This window comes from Zonotrichia albicollis, chromosome 18 (assembly GCF_047830755.1).
Source record: "Zonotrichia albicollis isolate bZonAlb1 chromosome 18, bZonAlb1.hap1, whole genome shotgun sequence".
In the NCBI taxonomy this organism is placed as follows: domain Eukaryota; kingdom Metazoa; phylum Chordata; class Aves; order Passeriformes; family Passerellidae; genus Zonotrichia; species Zonotrichia albicollis.
Window position 1 is genome coordinate 8,256,148 of NC_133836.1, and position 18,004 is coordinate 8,274,151.

The following is an 18,004-nucleotide window of genomic DNA, read 5'->3' on the forward strand; positions in this document are numbered from 1 at the left end:
AGCCCAGTTAATTCCCAAACCTCTGTGAAAATAAAACCATGCCACAAAGCCTTTGAGAGCAATTTTTATTAGGGTAGCAGAATGGACTTGCAGAAAGCCTATACCAGTACTCCTGGGTGTAGTTTCACCAGTGCGCTGCTTTCATTGTGGATGCTCAACTGCACGTTTAAAATTCAGCATGGCTTAGGGAACCAGAGAGAACAAGAGCTTGATTTCCTGAGTTATCCTAGGACTTCGCACTTGGATTTCTCCTCCTCAGCCTTCAGCCACACAGGTGCCGGATCCCTTTGTTCAGAGGCTGCCCCAGACACGCGCCAGCACTTTGTTTACACAGTTTAGCAATTGGACTATGAAGAACACACCAAGAGAACTGATAGCGAGATCTGTCTTCGTGTGAGCTCTGCAGCCGGAGGGGAGCGGCTGGCGCGGCTCAGCCGCAGCTCCCGCGGCCCTTCCGTCCCTTCCCGCGGCATCCGGTCACAGCCAGGCAGAGGCGCAGTCTTTGACCTGAGAGGCTTTACAACCACAGAGTAACTATTGAGTAGCAACGAGGGCAGCAAACTAGTGCTACAGTTTTGTTTCAAATAAAATTTAGAGGATGGTAAGTTTCCATGCCAACAGACATGATCAAAGGTACAGTGACTCGGGTGATGCAGAAGTTACACACTTCAGTTTGACAGATAATTTGGCATTATTTTATTATGAATCTGAGTGAGCGTGAACGAAACAAAATCAGTACCAACTTTCTGCAAATGAAGACACAAAGATGTGAAAATTTGGTAATAGTGCTCTCACAAGCCTGAAAACACTTAGGAAATGCAAGTTTCCGTAAATAAGGTGAATGTGGTTTAACTTTATTTACCTGCCAAAGAATCTGTCTAAGAACACTTAAACATAAAATTTCTTAGCTCCCTAACTCATAAAAAAATTTACTTTCAACAGAGGTGAGGTACTGGGCTGTCATTGTTTACACTAAATTGGAAATGAAAGCCAGAGGAGAGGGACGAATAAGGAAATAGCAAATACACAAGACATTAAAACCAAGAGAGATCTACTGCTTGACACACTAGTTCTGAAAGGTTGCAAAGGCAGAGGCTGTATTAAAACTGAATTTAGGAGTATAGGCAACCACCTAGGTGTCAGGGTTATTTCAACTCAGCTTCCTGCACATCAAAATGATATGTGCTCCTAGATACTGATGGATTTCTGGAAATAATCCATTCACTCAGTAGCAGAGCCCAGCTGCAGAAGGGGAGACAGCAGGTTGACTGTGTGGCAGTTTGACTGTGGAGCTAGGATCAGGCTCTGGGCTGGGGAGGAAAGGCAGCAGAAGCAGCAGAGACGGGCAAAGGATGCTCAGCTCTGAAGGGAAAGCTCCCTGCCCTTCCCTCAGCATGCGCAGGAGCGCCCCAGGGCAGCCACAGGCCAGCCCTGCCTGGCAAAGCTGATGGACAGACAGACACTGAGCACTCACTGCAGCCCTGCCTGGCAAAGCTGATGGACAGACAGACACTGAGCACTCACTGCAGCCCCTGCAAAGCTGATGGACAGACTGACACTGAGCACTCACTGCAGCCCTGCCTGGCAAAGCTGATGGACAGACAGACACTGAGCACTCACTGCAGCCCTGCCTGGCAAAGCTGATGGACAGACAGACACTGAGCACTCACTGCAGCCCTGCCTGGCAAAGCTGATGGACAGACAGACACTGAGCACTCACTGCAGCCCTGCCTGGCAAAGCTGATGGACAGACAGACACTGAGCACTCACTGCAGCTCTGCCTGGCAAAGCTGATGGACAGACTGACACTGAGCACTCACTGCAGCCCTGCCCCTGTGCTGAACACAGCAGCAGCAGCAGCAGCAGCCAAGCACACTCTGCCCCGCCTCAGTGCTCAGGCCTGGCCTGGCAGCCGTGCTGGGGCTGGGAACAGCTCCAGGGCCCTCCCACAAACACAGATGCTCCTGACGCATTCTGAGGGAAAACGTTCAGAGAGGACAGCAGTGCTGTCAGATTTAGTTCTTGAATTCAAAATTAACGTTTCCAAAATAATGATTTTAAATTCAAAAGAGGGTTTGTCACTTTGGTACCTCTTGGTCCCCGATTTCTGGAACTCTCCTGGATTGGTTGCAATGTTGTTCTGTGCATGTTTCCCACTACTCTGCATAGGTTTTAAAGATAGAAGTGAAGGAAGTTTGCAATCACATTCTACTACTTGTTTGCTACAGGTTTTTTTTCCAAAGTTTTCCAAGAGCAGAACTTAAGCCATATTCTAATTCAATGATGCACACAAAAACTTGGGTTTCCCCGTTTAATAGACATTGGCCAGATTTACATCAGACCCAGACATTATTTCTGATTGGTTTTGTGGGTTGGAATTTGTTTATTATGTTACAAACTGAAGTTCGGGGGAACTTGCAACAAGTCCCACAAAGCACAGTGCAACATTTAGAAAGAAAAGTAAATGAAACTGCCAAACACTCAATCATTTTCTGCTGGAACTGGGATATTTTTCCTAAAACATCACTTTGAGGAAGGGATTAAAATTCAATGAATGAACTCAAGATAGTGGGAACTGCAAGGAAAAATAAGAAATGACAGCCACAACCTTTTCAATTTAAGGGCAGAATATAAGTCTAAGATATTTTTGATAAATTCTGACAAGAAAAAGAAAACAGCATACTTTAAAGTATATTGAAGCAGTGATTTTTAAACAAAGAAAGCAGAACTAGAACATCTTAAATTTTAATCCTTTCTTTACAGGTTACCTAGCCCACTTTTGATTAAGAAAACGGTAGAAAGTTAGTAACAGCCACAAGTTCACACCGAAAGGTGGCACTTGTCAATTTTCCATAGAGTCCTGCTTTACGGGGTGTCTCAAATGCACTGCTCCGATCTTCTATCATAGGTTGCTGACAGCACTTGTGTCAGATTTTAGTCCACTGGTCGCTTTTCACCATATTTCTTTGTAAACTCTTCAGCGTTCTTACAGAATTTTTTACGGTCCTTAGAGTATTCTTCAGCTAGGTCAGCCCGGAGGGGGTGCTCGGGCTGTGGATCATTCACCAGTGCTATGAGGGACTGGATTACTGTCAAAAGAAGTATAAACACCGTCAGACACTTAGATGGGTAATTTTTCAAAATCAAAATGTAAGCAAAATTCCCCTGCAAGGAAAGAGCTTTAACTGCATTTCAATACATCCCCATAAATCTCGGGCCTTTTCAAGCGCAGGGCGTGAGTAAGCTGCAGTGATATGCCAAGATTTAGCTCAATGACCATGAATGAACACCAGAAAATCGTATTTGTAAACAAAATCAACATGAATAGAGACCGAAGTGCACTACAAATCATTTCCCATGTAATTGGCATCCCAGCTAAAATCCTCTCCTATGGCTGAGAACGAATGGAGTCCTCGGACAGGTTCCCTGAAGGGATTTGGTGAAGATGGAATTTGCACCACGAAGCATTTCCAACACCTGTCACAGGGACACAGCTGTGCCCACCCCTCTTCTGGAAACCCTTTTTTCCAGCTTTATTTCCCTGGGATTCTTACATCTATGGAAAGCAGGCATGTCTTCCCTTCACTCTCAACTTCCCAAGGCAGCCACCAGTAGAGGTGTACTGGGCAAACCACGGGGTGAGAGTGGCAAGGTGCTCACAGCAACGTCACCAACGTCCCTGGCACCTTCCAAAGAAAAGTCCCTCTTCAGGAAGTGGGAGTGCACCTGACATTTACACAGTGAACCTCACACCCCACAGTGCATTCACTGCCACATTTTTCTCTGGGCAGGAATGCAAGTTCATACAATGCTGGTCACTCCAGCAGATGCTGGAACACCAGAGTGGCTTTGTTTGGGGCACTGATCCTCAAAACAAATACTCAAAGCCATGCTCAAACCCAACATTTGTCTCTAAACTGCTAAACAAAAGCATTTCTTACCACAAATCCAAATTTAAACTGCAACCAACTATCTACGGAATGCAGAATTGATACCAGCTTCCTTCACAGTAACTCACCAGTCCTGCCTTACAACAACTGCCACCACATTGCTGAAAAGAGCAGAAACACCGAGGGGCAATCCCTTCTCACTGAGCAAAGCATGCAGAAACACTACAGAGAAAATGTGTGTTCAATAACCTTAAAAACAGTAACAAGCCAGAAAAAACAGGCCTGGCAGAACAGGAGCTGCCTCAATAGCCACAGAGTTTGAAACTATCCTGCCATGAACAGTTGTTTTTAATATTGAGCATAAATTAACAAAAAGTGCAGCAGTAAGATGCACATTTAGTATGCAAAAGGTAAGTTAGTGATTTATGATGAAATTGCTTCACTTTTTTGACACCTGTGTGAGCAAAACCAATGACTCTGATGCTGTATTAATGATGTCACATTATTTCATTGAGAAAAGCTAGGAGTGATTTTTCAGTGAAAAAGCAATCTGAAGGAAAAGGAATAGACATTTAAGCAGGGTTTAGTAACACAGGTTCATACAACCATATAGTAACAACAGATGTTGACATTAAAACAACTTGAAGAAAGAGTTAAGACAAACAAACACAACACAGCAGACCATGAGAGATCTGCACTATTTTGATAGCCAGGATTGGTTCCAAATTCTGATTTTAGCACAGCTTTTATTCAGTCTCTCAGATAACTCTCTCTCAGGGAGTTGCTAATTCTCAGGGAGACACTGAGATGCATGCAAACAATCATTTCAGCAGTTCCAGCTAATGACAGCTTGTTTTTCAAGCTGGGTAGAGACATGTAAGTCCTTTAGTTAAATAGCAAAGGCTGACAGCACCAGGACAGCTGCTCAGGTGTGGGACAGAACAGAAACCTTCCACATGCTCTTTCCATCTCCTCTCTCCTGAGGGCCTTTGTCCTGTAAAATCAGGGATAAAGCTACAACAGATCTAAGCTCTCAGCAGTCCCATTTCACAGGCTCTCTCTGCTGCCACCTCCATATTCACCAACATGCAGCTGCTTCACCTCTTCTAAAACAACTGCAATTTTCCTGTTTTGTCTTTGGGCAAGATCACAAAACCAGAAGTACCTTCTTTAGCACACAGGGATAAACAGAAAAAAATATCTCAAGTACAGCATTGTTTCCTATCAGGAACACAGATCATGTGAAAATAACCTTTAAGAAGAGCCTGGAAGGGGAAAGTATTTTCTCTTATGGAACAAGATACTTCAGTGTCACTGGAGCTCTAGCACTGCCCTAAACTGCTACTCATTTGAATTAATACACTTTAAAAATAAGCATTTTTTACAAGGATGTTTGCTTTCTATATGTATAATAATAAAAGCTTAATACCCAACTAATCATCACCTCCCAGACAACACAAAGTTCTCACCCCAACACCTGAGGCAAGCAACAACAGGAAAAGCCTTACTTATATTACACTTAAGCCTGCCACAGAACTTGACAAAACTTTTCCCCTTACAATATTTAGATTCTTATCAAAGACACTCTACACAGCAAGTCTGACAGCAATGATCTTTTAAGAACTACAAGTTAATCTGTAGTATCTTCTCAGATTTTGTTTATGACTCCCATGGTATTTCAAGCCATATGTTCAAATCACTGAACCACATGGCACATTATAAAATATACAGAACCTTGAGGTTTTAGACCTTGCCTTTCAAACATCCAGGAATTTACTGAACAGCTTTGGATTCTGAAGTCACTGTTTAAAAAGAAACACAGCATAACCTCCACACAAACCACCAGCAAAATTTTAAAGTATGCTGAGGACACTTCCTTAATGAACTCCTTAGTCATGAAGAGTTTTGTGGTTTCCTGGAGGTGGAAATGCCACTTCAGTGCCAGTACCTCCCATTCCAGTAACAAAATGAGGTTCCACAAGTTGAACTCTGCACTCAACACATGATTCATGACACAAACCTTACAATGAATATCCCTCAGAGCACTGGGAAACTGACAAGTGAAACATTATTCGCTTTAAATCCAAACACTACAAACTTTCTGAATACCCAGTTCTTTCTCCACACGGAGTCCTACCTTGGTCAGTTTTGGTTGCTGGCTTCCAGTTTTCAGCACTAATTACTGGCAGACAAACCTGCCCCTTTTCATCGATGTTAGGGTGATAGATCTTTGTTTTAAATGTAATCTTAGGAGGTTTGAATGGATATTCTGCTGGGAAGTTGATTTCAATTCTGAAGGCTCCTTTATCATATGGAGGATTGTCCTGCAACAAGAAGGCAGAATGTCAGAATGTGGCACATGCTGATGGACCCAAGTGAAAAGCAGCATCCACAGACTTGGAATTCATTGATCTCTTCAATGACCTCTTTGAAAGGCATTTTCTACCAACACTACTCCAGGTTTATGTGTCAGGAAATATCAAAACCCATGTGACAGGCAATACAAGCCACACGTTTGCATCCACCCTGGAAAAAGCAGGTTGCCATTGTCCCACATTTCTGACATTTCCATGGGTAAGAAAGAATCCAGCTCCATTTACATCCAACCCAAGGCCCTCTCTACTAAGTAGTTTTATGTTTCAAAAAACATAGCAAAGCCTTACAAGACACAAACAGCAAACCTGACAAGGGAAGTGGGTTTCTGAACAGTTACTTTGTGTGTCTCACAACATGGTGGCATGAACAGCAACGCAATTTGGTTTGTCAGATCTCTCTGAATGTTTCGAGATTGTTTTTGTGCTGACTACACAAAAATCTGCTGAGCATTCATTGGTACTAAAGATAGATATTCACTGTGTTTGCTGATGAGAACATTCTGAATTTGTATGCAGTTTTAGCACCCACTCTTATCAGATCAGTTTTGAAGGAGCAGGATGAGAGAACCGTGAAGTGAGCAAAGCAGTTCTTCATGCTCAAACAGCAAAAACAATGCCCAGAATTTCACTAAGAAAAACCTGTTAGACTATTGATACTGATGCTTCAAATACTGCACAAGAGAGGCAGAACAAAAATAAACACTGCTACATTTAAAGCCTATGAAAATCCCATTCTGCACTGAAAACAGTAACTATGGAATGAAGCCTTTCCAAACACTCTGAGAACAAGAATCAAAGGATGAGAGTTTCCAGTTGGTGTAAAGCATAATCACACACATTCTTCATTAGCAACCAGACCCTTCCCTGCAATCAATTCCACTCCAGAATTTATCAATACTTAGGGGTGAGGAGTGTTCTATTAAAATATTTGTCAACAGAAAACATTTCATTTTAGGCTCATCCATGTGAAGAATTTGGTTGTGTGTCTGTAAGAAATACAGCACAGTTTCTGCCAGGGGGAGAGGCAACTACAGTGGCTTTAAAATCACTTTTTACCCAAGCAATCCTAAGCTTTGGAAGTGGAACCAATAACTTGTGGTGGTGGTGACAGCTAAGGCAGTCACTGCCCTCTTCCCCCACAGCTCAATTGTTTCCTCATCATGTGCTGTAATTTGTGAGCATGTTCAGTGAACTGACACAAGAAGTGACCTGCCTTAAAAACATCCATTTTCTTCACTGTGCCTCTTACATGAACAAGGAGCCTGGGCTACAGCCTTGTTTTGATGTTGAAATCAAACAAATAGTGTGCCTTGGCCACCCACAGGACACAAACTACTTCATTCCACAATTTAGAACAGGAAAAGAAGTTGACCAGCTATCTTCAATTTGCTTCTCAATTGAGTGAACACCCTTAAAAACTAACACTTGTTCTGAAGAGCAAAACGTGTTACAAACAAGAGCTTTTAAAGCTTTACAGCTCAACTTCATCTTTCACAGTAATTCTGTGTGAACACTATTAAAAATAATAAGCATTATCTTTCATGCCTTCATTAAGCAGCTGACAAGGAAATGCCCAGTTCTAGCATTTAATAACCAGTAACTGGTTAGTCCTAATGTGTCTTTAAACCCTAAGTCAGAACATTTGCTAAAATGGTAACAGCATGCGAAGCAAAAACACAGAGAAAAAAAAGTTTAAATTTTAATAAGCTCATGTATTGCATTTATAAGCCATCAACCCTGGTACCAAAAATAGCTAAAGAGACAGAAACACTAAAATAGCATAACTTCAGAATAAAAACTTCCACTACTCTTTGAACACAAAAAACAAATTTGAAATTACTACAGGAAGTGTAATTTCATGACAAAATTCTCCTTTAACTATACCAGCAGGGAATTTGAGGCTATTTCCCCTGTAAGAGGACATATTATCAATCAAAAGGCAGGTCTGGAGCACAGTTCACTGCACCAGCATTTAAACACTTGTGATGCTGCAAAGCTCTGCAAAACAAACACCATGCTCATCCTCAGTCGAGCAGAAACTGTTAAAAATAGCTGCTGTACACCACACACTCCTAATCTGAACAGGAGTAAACAAGTACTTTGTTTGTTTTGTTTTATTACTCATATTTACCAACCTTATACTGCTTCAAAGTGTTATCAAAGCACTAAACTGTTACACATGAACCACAAAGTGACTGATTAAAGGGAGTTGTTCCTCAGCTCTGTCAAATTTCAGTGTCAGATCCCACTTGCTTTGTTTGCAGGAGCAGTGGCAGCCACTGCAAGGAATCACTTGCAGGCACAAAGAGCAAACGGAACGGATTCCTCAGCACTCACAGAGGAACCACCCAGCCATGAGCTCAGCTGGGCCATGTGAGCTCCAGAGCAGCCTCTGACTAACCAGGCCCAGGCACTGCAGAGATGGCTCAAATCTTACTCACAGAATAAAAAGACAGACCTGCACTGCTTGGGGAGCTTTTTGGCACCACCCACAGAAACCACAAGTGCTGCCCCCATGGCCCAGCCCCTATTGCTGCAGACTGAAAATAGCTCTCAGAACCAAGCCAGCCATTCCCACTGCTATGGGCCACAGCTGTGGGAAACACAAGAGGTGGAAATCCAAGTGACTTTCAGCCAAGAAGTCAACACTTCACATTTTCTGCTTTCCTCTTATAACAAATCCCTCTCTATTTGACTAATAAAATGGTCATCTACTGCCATCAAACATTCCCTAAGACTGTAGTGCTTTTTAAAAAAAATTAGGTAAAATAAGTTTATTTTGGCACTAACTAATGCATAAACAAAGATACTATTTTCTTTTAAAGAGCTCACTTCAGAAAATCCAAACCTTTTCTTTGCATCAAATTTTTCCCAATACTCAGCATTATCCTAGCTCACAGCTAGGATATTAATTTACTAGGTTTATTACCTATTTACTAGGTAATAAACCTAGTAAATTTAAAAAAATACATATTAAGGAGTAATAGTATTTCATACATCCTTTCTTTTTCCTATGATCATGTAGATTTTGTACTTTAGGCTTAATGTAAAACAAAACTTCACTGCTTTCCCTTCCAACACCTCTCCCAGCAGCCCAGTGTCAGCCCAGGCCCACAATAACAAATTATTTCATGGTCACCAGCAGCACTGCTGAGCTCTGGATTTATGAGATACAAACGATCCTCATTTTATTTTAAAGCTCATAAGGAACAGTCTATACTCACAGGAACAATAAGCCCTTGCCAGGTCAATAAATTAGCTTCATCAACCTGGATATTACGGAAGTTTTTCATTCCACATTTGCGAATTTCTTCAAGCTCCTGAAAAGCAAAGCAAAGTGTTAAGTGTAAGTTAATAACTGCATTAAGCAAGAAGCTCAAATTTTTCAAAATGCTTAAAGGTCAATGTGGTTTTCTTTAATTAGTGGTGTGGCAACCCACACAAATAGGAAATAAAATTTTGCACCTGTAAAATGTAAAATTCTGAGATGAGATACTAAAACTCTTGTTTTCTGATATATAAGGAAAACACAAAAATGTCTTGTTATTAACATCATTATAGACACAATGAAGCAGAAGTATTAAAAGAAAACAATTTTTAAATGTAGTTTATCTCAAATGTAAATCAGTGCCTCTGGTAACAGACTATTGACAACACTGTGAGGTGCAGAAATAAAATGCATCTCAGGACTTGTGTGGAGGAGAGCAGTGATTTGGAAGAACTATTTCATAATAGTTCTAAACAGGGATAAATCCAATGAACGGGCCAATTATTTCAACTGAAAATGAGCAAATTCCTGCATGAACAGCTTAAATTGATCCAAACCCAGGAAAATATCAATCAAGCCTTGTTTAGAGCAGAAACTTGAAAAGATTCAGCTTTCTCTCTGTTTAGTACCTCAAAGCTCACAGTACACATTAGGATTCCTCTCTTTAAAGCTGCATCAGTCTTCAGCAAGGTTATCTTCCTGCACCAGGAAGACTATTTTTAATCAGTTTGTGAACCAAGTATCACCAAAATAAGTATTTCAGTATTTTGATATTTAAAATGACATATAAGCCCTACTGTAGGGACTGCTTCCTGGAGTATTTCATAACACCTCAAAAGAAACACCTCAAGGTTCCACTTTTATTTCCTCCACAACAATTACAGTCCTTTGTGGTTGAACTCTGCCATTTTATCTTTAAAGAGAATTTAATGAAATGCGAATTCAAAAATCATCCACAGCAAAACATAAAAGTTTGCCAGTGCTTTCAAAAGTGCATCACATGCCCGGTGGCTGCATAGGTTAGGGAAAATGTTGCTTATACAGCAGCACTGGGGTGCTCTGACAGTGCTCAGCTCTGCACTGGGTGCAGGTGTCTGGCAAAATTAGGCTGGATATAATTACGATAAACCCACCAATTAAAAGCAAAGACACTACACAATGAAAAACAAAACCAATCAGTTTTCTTGCTACAAGTGCTGTCTGTGGTTTGTCTTCCAAAATAGCTCCCTGTTCATCTTGGATCCCTCCCTGCACTTGACTGGCAGATTCAATACTTGCAGTAACCTCTTGCAGAAATGCAGCATCATGATAAAACTCAAACCCAAAGGGAAAACGAGAATTCCAAATGCAAGTGAAACAAAAATCACAACAGCCACATATCAGCAAATGAACATTTATACTCCTACCCCTGGACCTACTAAAGCAAGAGCACACTCTGAACACAGGAGTTGAACCTTGGAGCCTTTGAAACTGAATTGATGCCTACCACTGTCTTCATGACACTAACACTGACTTTTTAGTCTAGACCCATGGATTAATCCCCAAATTCCACTGCTGCTCGATTTATGCAATGTCACAGACAGTTTGGGTGGTTTTTTTAAAGAGCTAAGAGGATTATCCTATTTCCTTAGAGCAGGAAAACACAACCCCCCCCAGTAATCCCATGAGTCATATTTATAGGGATAGAGAGCAACCCAAAATATTCAAAAGAAAATAACCTTTATGATTGCAGCTCCAAGAGGTGCTTTACCATCACTCAGAGTGCAAATCCCCACGGGGCCTCACTGCGAGTGCTCCTGCACAAAGCAGCAGCTCAGGGAGAGCCGGGCAGGTCCTGCCAGGGGCAGCTGAGTTTGCTGCTCACTCCCGTCACACACAGAGCTGTGAGGCGCGGGCAAAGCACTGCCCACAGCATGCAAAAGGAATAAATTCCATTCCATACTACACACAACACATCAAACACTGGGAACAACATAAGCTAACCAAGCAGTAGGTATTTAGGCATAAATAAATGTGCATCATCACCAGTGCCTTCATTCTAAAACAAGGCAAGGAGAATGGGTTTAGACTAATTTCTAGTTACTATAGCAAAAACATTATGCATATGACAGAAATCTCCCCCATTATGCCCAGTGGGACTGCAGCTTCCAGGAGCTTTTGTCCCAGGTTCAGACAACAGCACTGTACTGCTGCTGGCCCAGAGAACAATTGTCCAGATGCAAAAAAAAGAAGGGCTATGACTCTATAATTCAGGTATGTTATTAAACTAATACAACAAATGAGAAAAGTGTAGCTTCACATTGATGGAAAATTAAACACCTACATTTTCTAGTTAGATTTAGGTTAAAAAATTGGATGGTGAATTAAGAAATGCAAGAATCCCATACAGAGATAATTATAAAATTGTAAAACTTTGTATGCCATCAATGAAAAGCTAAAATACATATGCAAATTGTTTCCCACTTTTTCTCAAGTCCACCATATGAGAGAGGGAATTAAACAGTACAGAGGCACTAAAGAACCAAACAAAAATTATTCAGGCCATCTTCCTCTTTAAAATGTGATGAGAGGCCTTTGCAGGAAACCACGTGCAAAAGCAAAGCTGTGGCAATGAGGGGTGTGAGGCCCGGCTGCCCCTTGTCCCGCGGCAGCTGCGCAGGGACAGCCGGGGACGGAGGGGCAGAGCAGCTCCCGCCCACACAGCGACAGTGCAGCCACCTCAGCTGGGCACGCACCCGAACACGGGCTCACACTGGAATTTGTACTAGAAATTACTTTTCTTACACTAGGAGTGTGGCAGTAAGTCACTCCAAATGAATGGAGTCCGTGCTGGAGTTGTTCACAAACAGCTTTTCCCCACAGGGGCAGTGTAACACTGCCCAAGCCGTGCCTTCAGGAGTGGCAGGACCTTCACCATGCACAATTTAGGGTGTGAGGGGAGGTTGTTTTGGGTTTTTTTCCTTCTGGCAACTGCCAAAACCCATAATAAAGATCTAACTGCCTCAGGGCTACGCAGGCAGACACTGCAGTATACAGTGCTGTTAAAAAAGTGAATGAGCTACTGAATACTTTCAAGCAGCACAGATTAAAAGCTAACAATACCTTTAACACGGGCTTGAGCAACTCCAAAGGGACAAAAACTACTTTGAGGTAAAAAGATACAGTCCAGATATTTATTTCAAAGTAATACTTATGAGTCTAGGCAGACAGTAAATAGATTAATTCCTTTTCTTGTCCTCCACCCCTTAATTTTGTCAAGTAACATAATTAAAGGGGCACAGGAGGAGCGTAACTAAAGGTTAGATGACTGCAGTAAGAATTTAAATCAATCTTCATTCCCCACTCCTTTATCAACCTTGCATGTGACCTTGCTGCATTGGTTTATCCACTTGAAAAACTGAAATGTCTGAATGTTCATGGGGCTCTCTTGAGACACGATGTTTGTAATTTGGAAATGTTCAGACAAAGTGTTACACACAGCACATGAAATGGAGAAAACACTGAAGATCAGGTACCACCCCTGAAACAAACATATAATGCTGAAGGTATTCATAAAAGTACATACAACTTCTCACATATAACCACTCATTTGGGCTGTTCAAATCAAAAATTAAATGTTTCAAAGCAGAAAGAAAAGCAGCACCAGCTTAAAATGTAGCTAAATCTTTTAAAAACTCTGTAAGTGTTCTGTCCACGCATCTTTCAAGTTTTGGGACTTCCCTAAAAACCCAAGCCAGATAGGAAGATGCAGTGAAGGCAAATACTTGTAAGAGTGCAATCACAGAAAATGGGAATAAGTGTAAGAGCTCATATTGACTGGAGTAAGTTCTGCATCAAGCCCAGAATACTATTAAATTCACAAATAAAACCCCAAAAGCCTCCTGAAAGAACCCTAAATCATTATTACAACTTATATTTATCTGTTTATGAATACATTCTCTAAAAAACGCTTTTAAGTCAAACAAGATCCAAAACACTGATCAGGAACTGGCCAGTTTCACTTTCTGGATTAACAGTACAGAGAAGTCTTAAAACACCTTAAAATTTGATTCTACCACACCAAAAAATCCTTCAGAAATCCAACCAAAAACAGAATTCAGTTCTTTTAAGAGTCAGCAGTAAGTTTCCTTTGCATCTTACAACCCTGTATACTCACATCTTATTGACTGAGCAATTCTACTTTTTAGCAAAGTATTTTCATTTGATTAAAAATCCTTTTGTCAATTCTCAGTTTCAAAAAGTGAAAATGCATCCACATTCTCACTTCTGCCTAAGGACAATCACATGTTGCTCAAAACCATATTTCTCTTGTTACTAAGAACTGAAGTTTGGATCAATTTAGAATTATTTTTCAAGTATCAGAGTTGTTTAAAACCCCTTGATTTGGGAGCACTACAGTGTTTACAGGACCACAGCATCCTGGAGATTGCAGGCCACCTACCTGGGTGTGGTCCCATGTTTGTGTTTTATCACGGAGGAGTTCAACAGTTGCATAAATGTTTGACTATGCAACTATGGAAGCAGAGTAAAAACAATAAAATTAAAATAATTGTCAACATCTCTCACTTCCTATGTGAAGTGTTATTTACTCTTTAAATCCATTTTCAATTTCTATTGCTAAAGATGCTTCTGAAGGTGTAAAAGCCAGGCATGGATGTGACAGACAGCCGAGCTCCATCCCAGGCAGTGCCCAGGGAAGGCCCAGCCCCACACTGGGGCAGCAGAGCCTCCTCCAGGAGCACCCAGGGCCCCGTGAGGGGCAGCCCAGCCCTGCAGGTACTGTGAGTGTCCAGCACAGAGCCTTCCCTGGGCACCCCCCTCCACACAGCACTCAGCCATGGATCCAGCTGAGGAACGGCCTCTTTTATCTCACTAGGTGCCAACTGGGCACAGCCTTCCCTTCGAGTCACCAGCATGGATCTCTGGGAGATCCGTGTTCCCCATCATACGGCCTGAGACAATTCCCTTTCTATGAGAAAGGGCCATAAAGCCCAGTACCCCCTTCAGAGAGAAGCCTTAGATCCTCTCCTAAATATCATCACTCCATATTTGTGTGTTTTAGCCCTGACTGTCCACAACACCACACCTTGACAAACACAGCTTCATTCCAGAGCTCACATTTCACAAAGAGCCAGGATTCAACAACCGGGGCTCTTTGAAAAGGTGTAATGGTGGCTCACAGCTCAAACCTCCACCTCAGATGTCACTGGAATATGAGTCACCAGCCATGTTTATTTCACGTTTTTGCTATGCTGAGCGCACTCCTGGAAGGGCACACCTCCATGGAGCTGCTGTGAATCAGGGGACAAGACTTCAGTCAGGTGGCACCATTTGATGGGATAAAGCTCAGCAAAAAGAGGCCATAAAAAAGCTCTTTGGCCTAGGGAAGGTGATTTGCCCAAACACACCCTCAGATAACAAGCCAATCTTGTTGTCTTTATAACCTGAATTCATGTTTAAATTTGGATGGTACAAGTTCAATGTACCAAAATTTGTAATGTTTGTTTCACACAGGGGTTTGTGAACTCAAGATGCAAAGGGCATCCACTCCCACCTGGACAGAGGACACGGCTCCCAGTTTGCCACAGGCAGCCAGTGAGTTGTTATGGATGTACTGCACCCAGTCTCTTTGAGCCATGGTGATTAATATGAATAACTATGATGCATGACTTGAGTCCAGAAAAAATGCAGTACTTCAAAATGTTGGCAAGACCTTAAGGAAACAGGAATTGCTTAATTTTATATAACTATAAAAGGTTTAAGGTTTAGTCTCATTTATCAAAGACAAGCTTGATTATTTAGCTCAAAGAAAAGACAGTTAATGCTTATCCTAAATTATTTTAAAGGTAATTGACTGACACGGTGAAAAACCCTATTTCCTTTAGTTATAATCACTCATCATTCCGAGATCCTGACAAAGAGACCCCAAAGACTCTTCCCAACTGCAAAACTCCAACAGTGAAGGGCTTTGATTTAAAGTGGACCTGTGAACGTGGGACTTCAGCAGTGATTTGAGGCTGACACACACGTGAGCCCGGACCTTCACATCATGCTGCAGCAATCCCGATGACATCATCCCTACGAGAGCTCCACTTTGTTCCTGCCGAGATGAATGGCACAGCCAGGGCCTCCTGGGCTGCTGCACTCCCCGGAGCAGGCAGGGAGTGCTCATCTAACAGCCTCTGCAAGCTGTGGGACACAGCAGCCCACAGCTCCTCAACTGCACAAAACCCACACAGACACCAACAACCCACGCATATTAGGCAACAGAAACAAAAGTGAAAACAGAAGAGGTAAGTTATCAATGTCTCCTGCATTTCCACACCACTCCCTCCAAAAAACAACTGCCACACCAATTTTCTAGAAAATAAGGTCACATTATCAAAACTCCTTTTTAGTGTATTTTAGTGAAAGACTGAAATTCTAATGTTTCAGAAGTATAGTAAAAATGAAGAGGGAGGCTAAAAAGCAAGAGGCACTGAAAATATTAAGAACCATTTTTCTTGCCTTTGAGATTTGTATTTTCTATTTTAAATAAACAAAAAAGAGAAAATATATATTATTCCTACTAGAGTAGTAGTGATGTGCTTTTGAACAATTAATGCATTATTTCAGAACAAGAAGAAAAACTGCCTTACAAAAACAGTAAACAAGCATTTAATCTTATGTCTGAAACTAAGGGAAACCTTATTTGAGTATAAAGAAACAGACATGGTGATTATAATACAAAGCCCTGAGAAAATATAGAGCTATCAAAAATGAAGTAAAAAATCAATTCCATCTCACCAGGATCCTTAAGGACAATTAAAGGTTTACACCTACTGATTTTTAATATATATGAATGACACTGCACACTATCTACTACTTCATTTTTAAATGCTCCATAGAACATTTAAACCAACAAAATGAGTCTTATAGAAGCACTGCTGAGCTATTGGTTTCCTCTAAAATACCCAAGTTACAGTGGTTATTCATATATCTGCACATCAAGGAAATGCAACTTCAGGACATGCCATGAACACGTCCGGGTGAAATCCCAGCCCTACTGGGGTCCAGGGCCTTGAAGCCAGCTGTAAAACTGGTATTAAAGGATTAAATTTAACAGAATCACCCAAGAATCTGTTAAATCCCAGTGGAGGGTTACTCTGCACCCCACAGGGGCAGGTTTTTAAATAAGGCTGAAACATTGCTCAACAGTTATGGGGTCTTTCCCCTCCACCTCCCAGGACTGGCCTGTAAAGTCCATTGATTTCCCCACAGGCACTTCACATGCAAATCTGGATTCTGCCACAGCATTTTACAGATGAATAAATTTTATGCCACTATGTAGTGTGTCCTAGGCAAACCTCGCTGCTTACAGTTTAGGATGGTAATTGGCAATTATATACAGCGCATAAAATAAATTTGTGTGCTTTGGGGGCAATGGTTACTATTTTCCTTGTAAAAAGCACCTTCTTCCTCAAAGAAAATAACGAGAAACATAATCCCGAGTGGTATTTAACCATAAACTATACGTGCTCTTGGTAAAAGCCCAGCCGGGGCCGAGTTTCCATTTCCAAGTATCATCCACGGTTCAGAACAAATAAGAGTGAAGACAAAAACATTACCACGTCCGCAGCGAATGAAGAAACTTCTGAACCCCGGTCCGTGTTTCTGTGTGATAAACCTCTTACTCATACGAGGAAGAGGTTACTCTCCGAAACAACGAAAACGAAATTTTTTCATGCCCGGGCGCCTAGGGACGGTTCCTCACCGGGGCGAGCGCGGGGGAGCGGCGAACCTCCCCCCGCAGGGAGAGAGAGAGGGAGGAGAGGGCGCTTCCCCGCCGCGGCCTCCCCGGCAGGGCCGCCGAGCCCTCCCGCCGCCCCGGGGATGCCCCGGCCCCGGGCGGCGCCGTTTCCTTCCCCCGTCCCTTCCTCTTTGCTTAGTCACCCTGGAGCCCCCCGAGCGAGGGGGTCGGGGCGGCCCGCGGCGCCCGCCCGGCGCCCCCGCCCAGCCCCGGGCGGCAGCCGGCTCCGCGGGGCGCTGCCGGAGCGCGGGGCGGCGGCGCCGGGGGGGCGGCGCGGCCCCTCACGGCCGCGGCCCGACCGCCGGCTGCTCCCGCTCCGGCCGTGAGGGCGCGGGGCGCCGCCGAGGGGCGCGGAGGAGGCCGCCCCGCCGGGAGGCGGCGGGGGAGGCGGCCCCGCGCTGCCGGAGGGGGCCGGGGCGGAGAGGCGGCCGCGGGAGCCGGAGCCGCCCGCCCGGCGGCCCTGCCCGGCGCTGTTACCTTCATCAGCCTCCTGCTGGCCGCCATCTTGGCTCTGCTGCTGCGCCCCACAATGCATCGCGGCGCGGGCCGGCCGCTAAACCCTGCGCTTCCTGGGGCGGTGCGTGGGGGGCGGGGCGTTCGGCTCGGCTCGGCTCGGCTCGGCTCGGCTCGCCTCGGCTTGGACCGGACGAATTCAGCCCGGTTCGGCTGCACTCGGCTGTGC

At 43.2% G+C, this 18,004-nt stretch overlaps 1 protein-coding gene across 1 annotated transcript; it reads right to left on the minus strand.

The window, feature by feature from the left end:
- Window positions 1-2,729: 2,729 nt before the first annotated feature.
- Window positions 2,730-17,955, minus strand: UBE2L3 (ubiquitin conjugating enzyme E2 L3). The gene is made up of 4 exons (XM_005488894.3): window positions 17,800-17,955; window positions 9,490-9,585; window positions 6,028-6,214; window positions 2,730-3,089 (listed from the first exon to the last, which is right to left on the minus strand). The coding sequence occupies exons 1-4, from the start codon at window positions 17,824-17,826 to the stop codon at window positions 2,935-2,937; spliced, it is 465 nt and encodes a 154-aa protein (XP_005488951.1). The 5' UTR covers window positions 17,827-17,955; the 3' UTR covers window positions 2,730-2,934.
- Window positions 17,956-18,004: the final 49 nt, after the last annotated feature.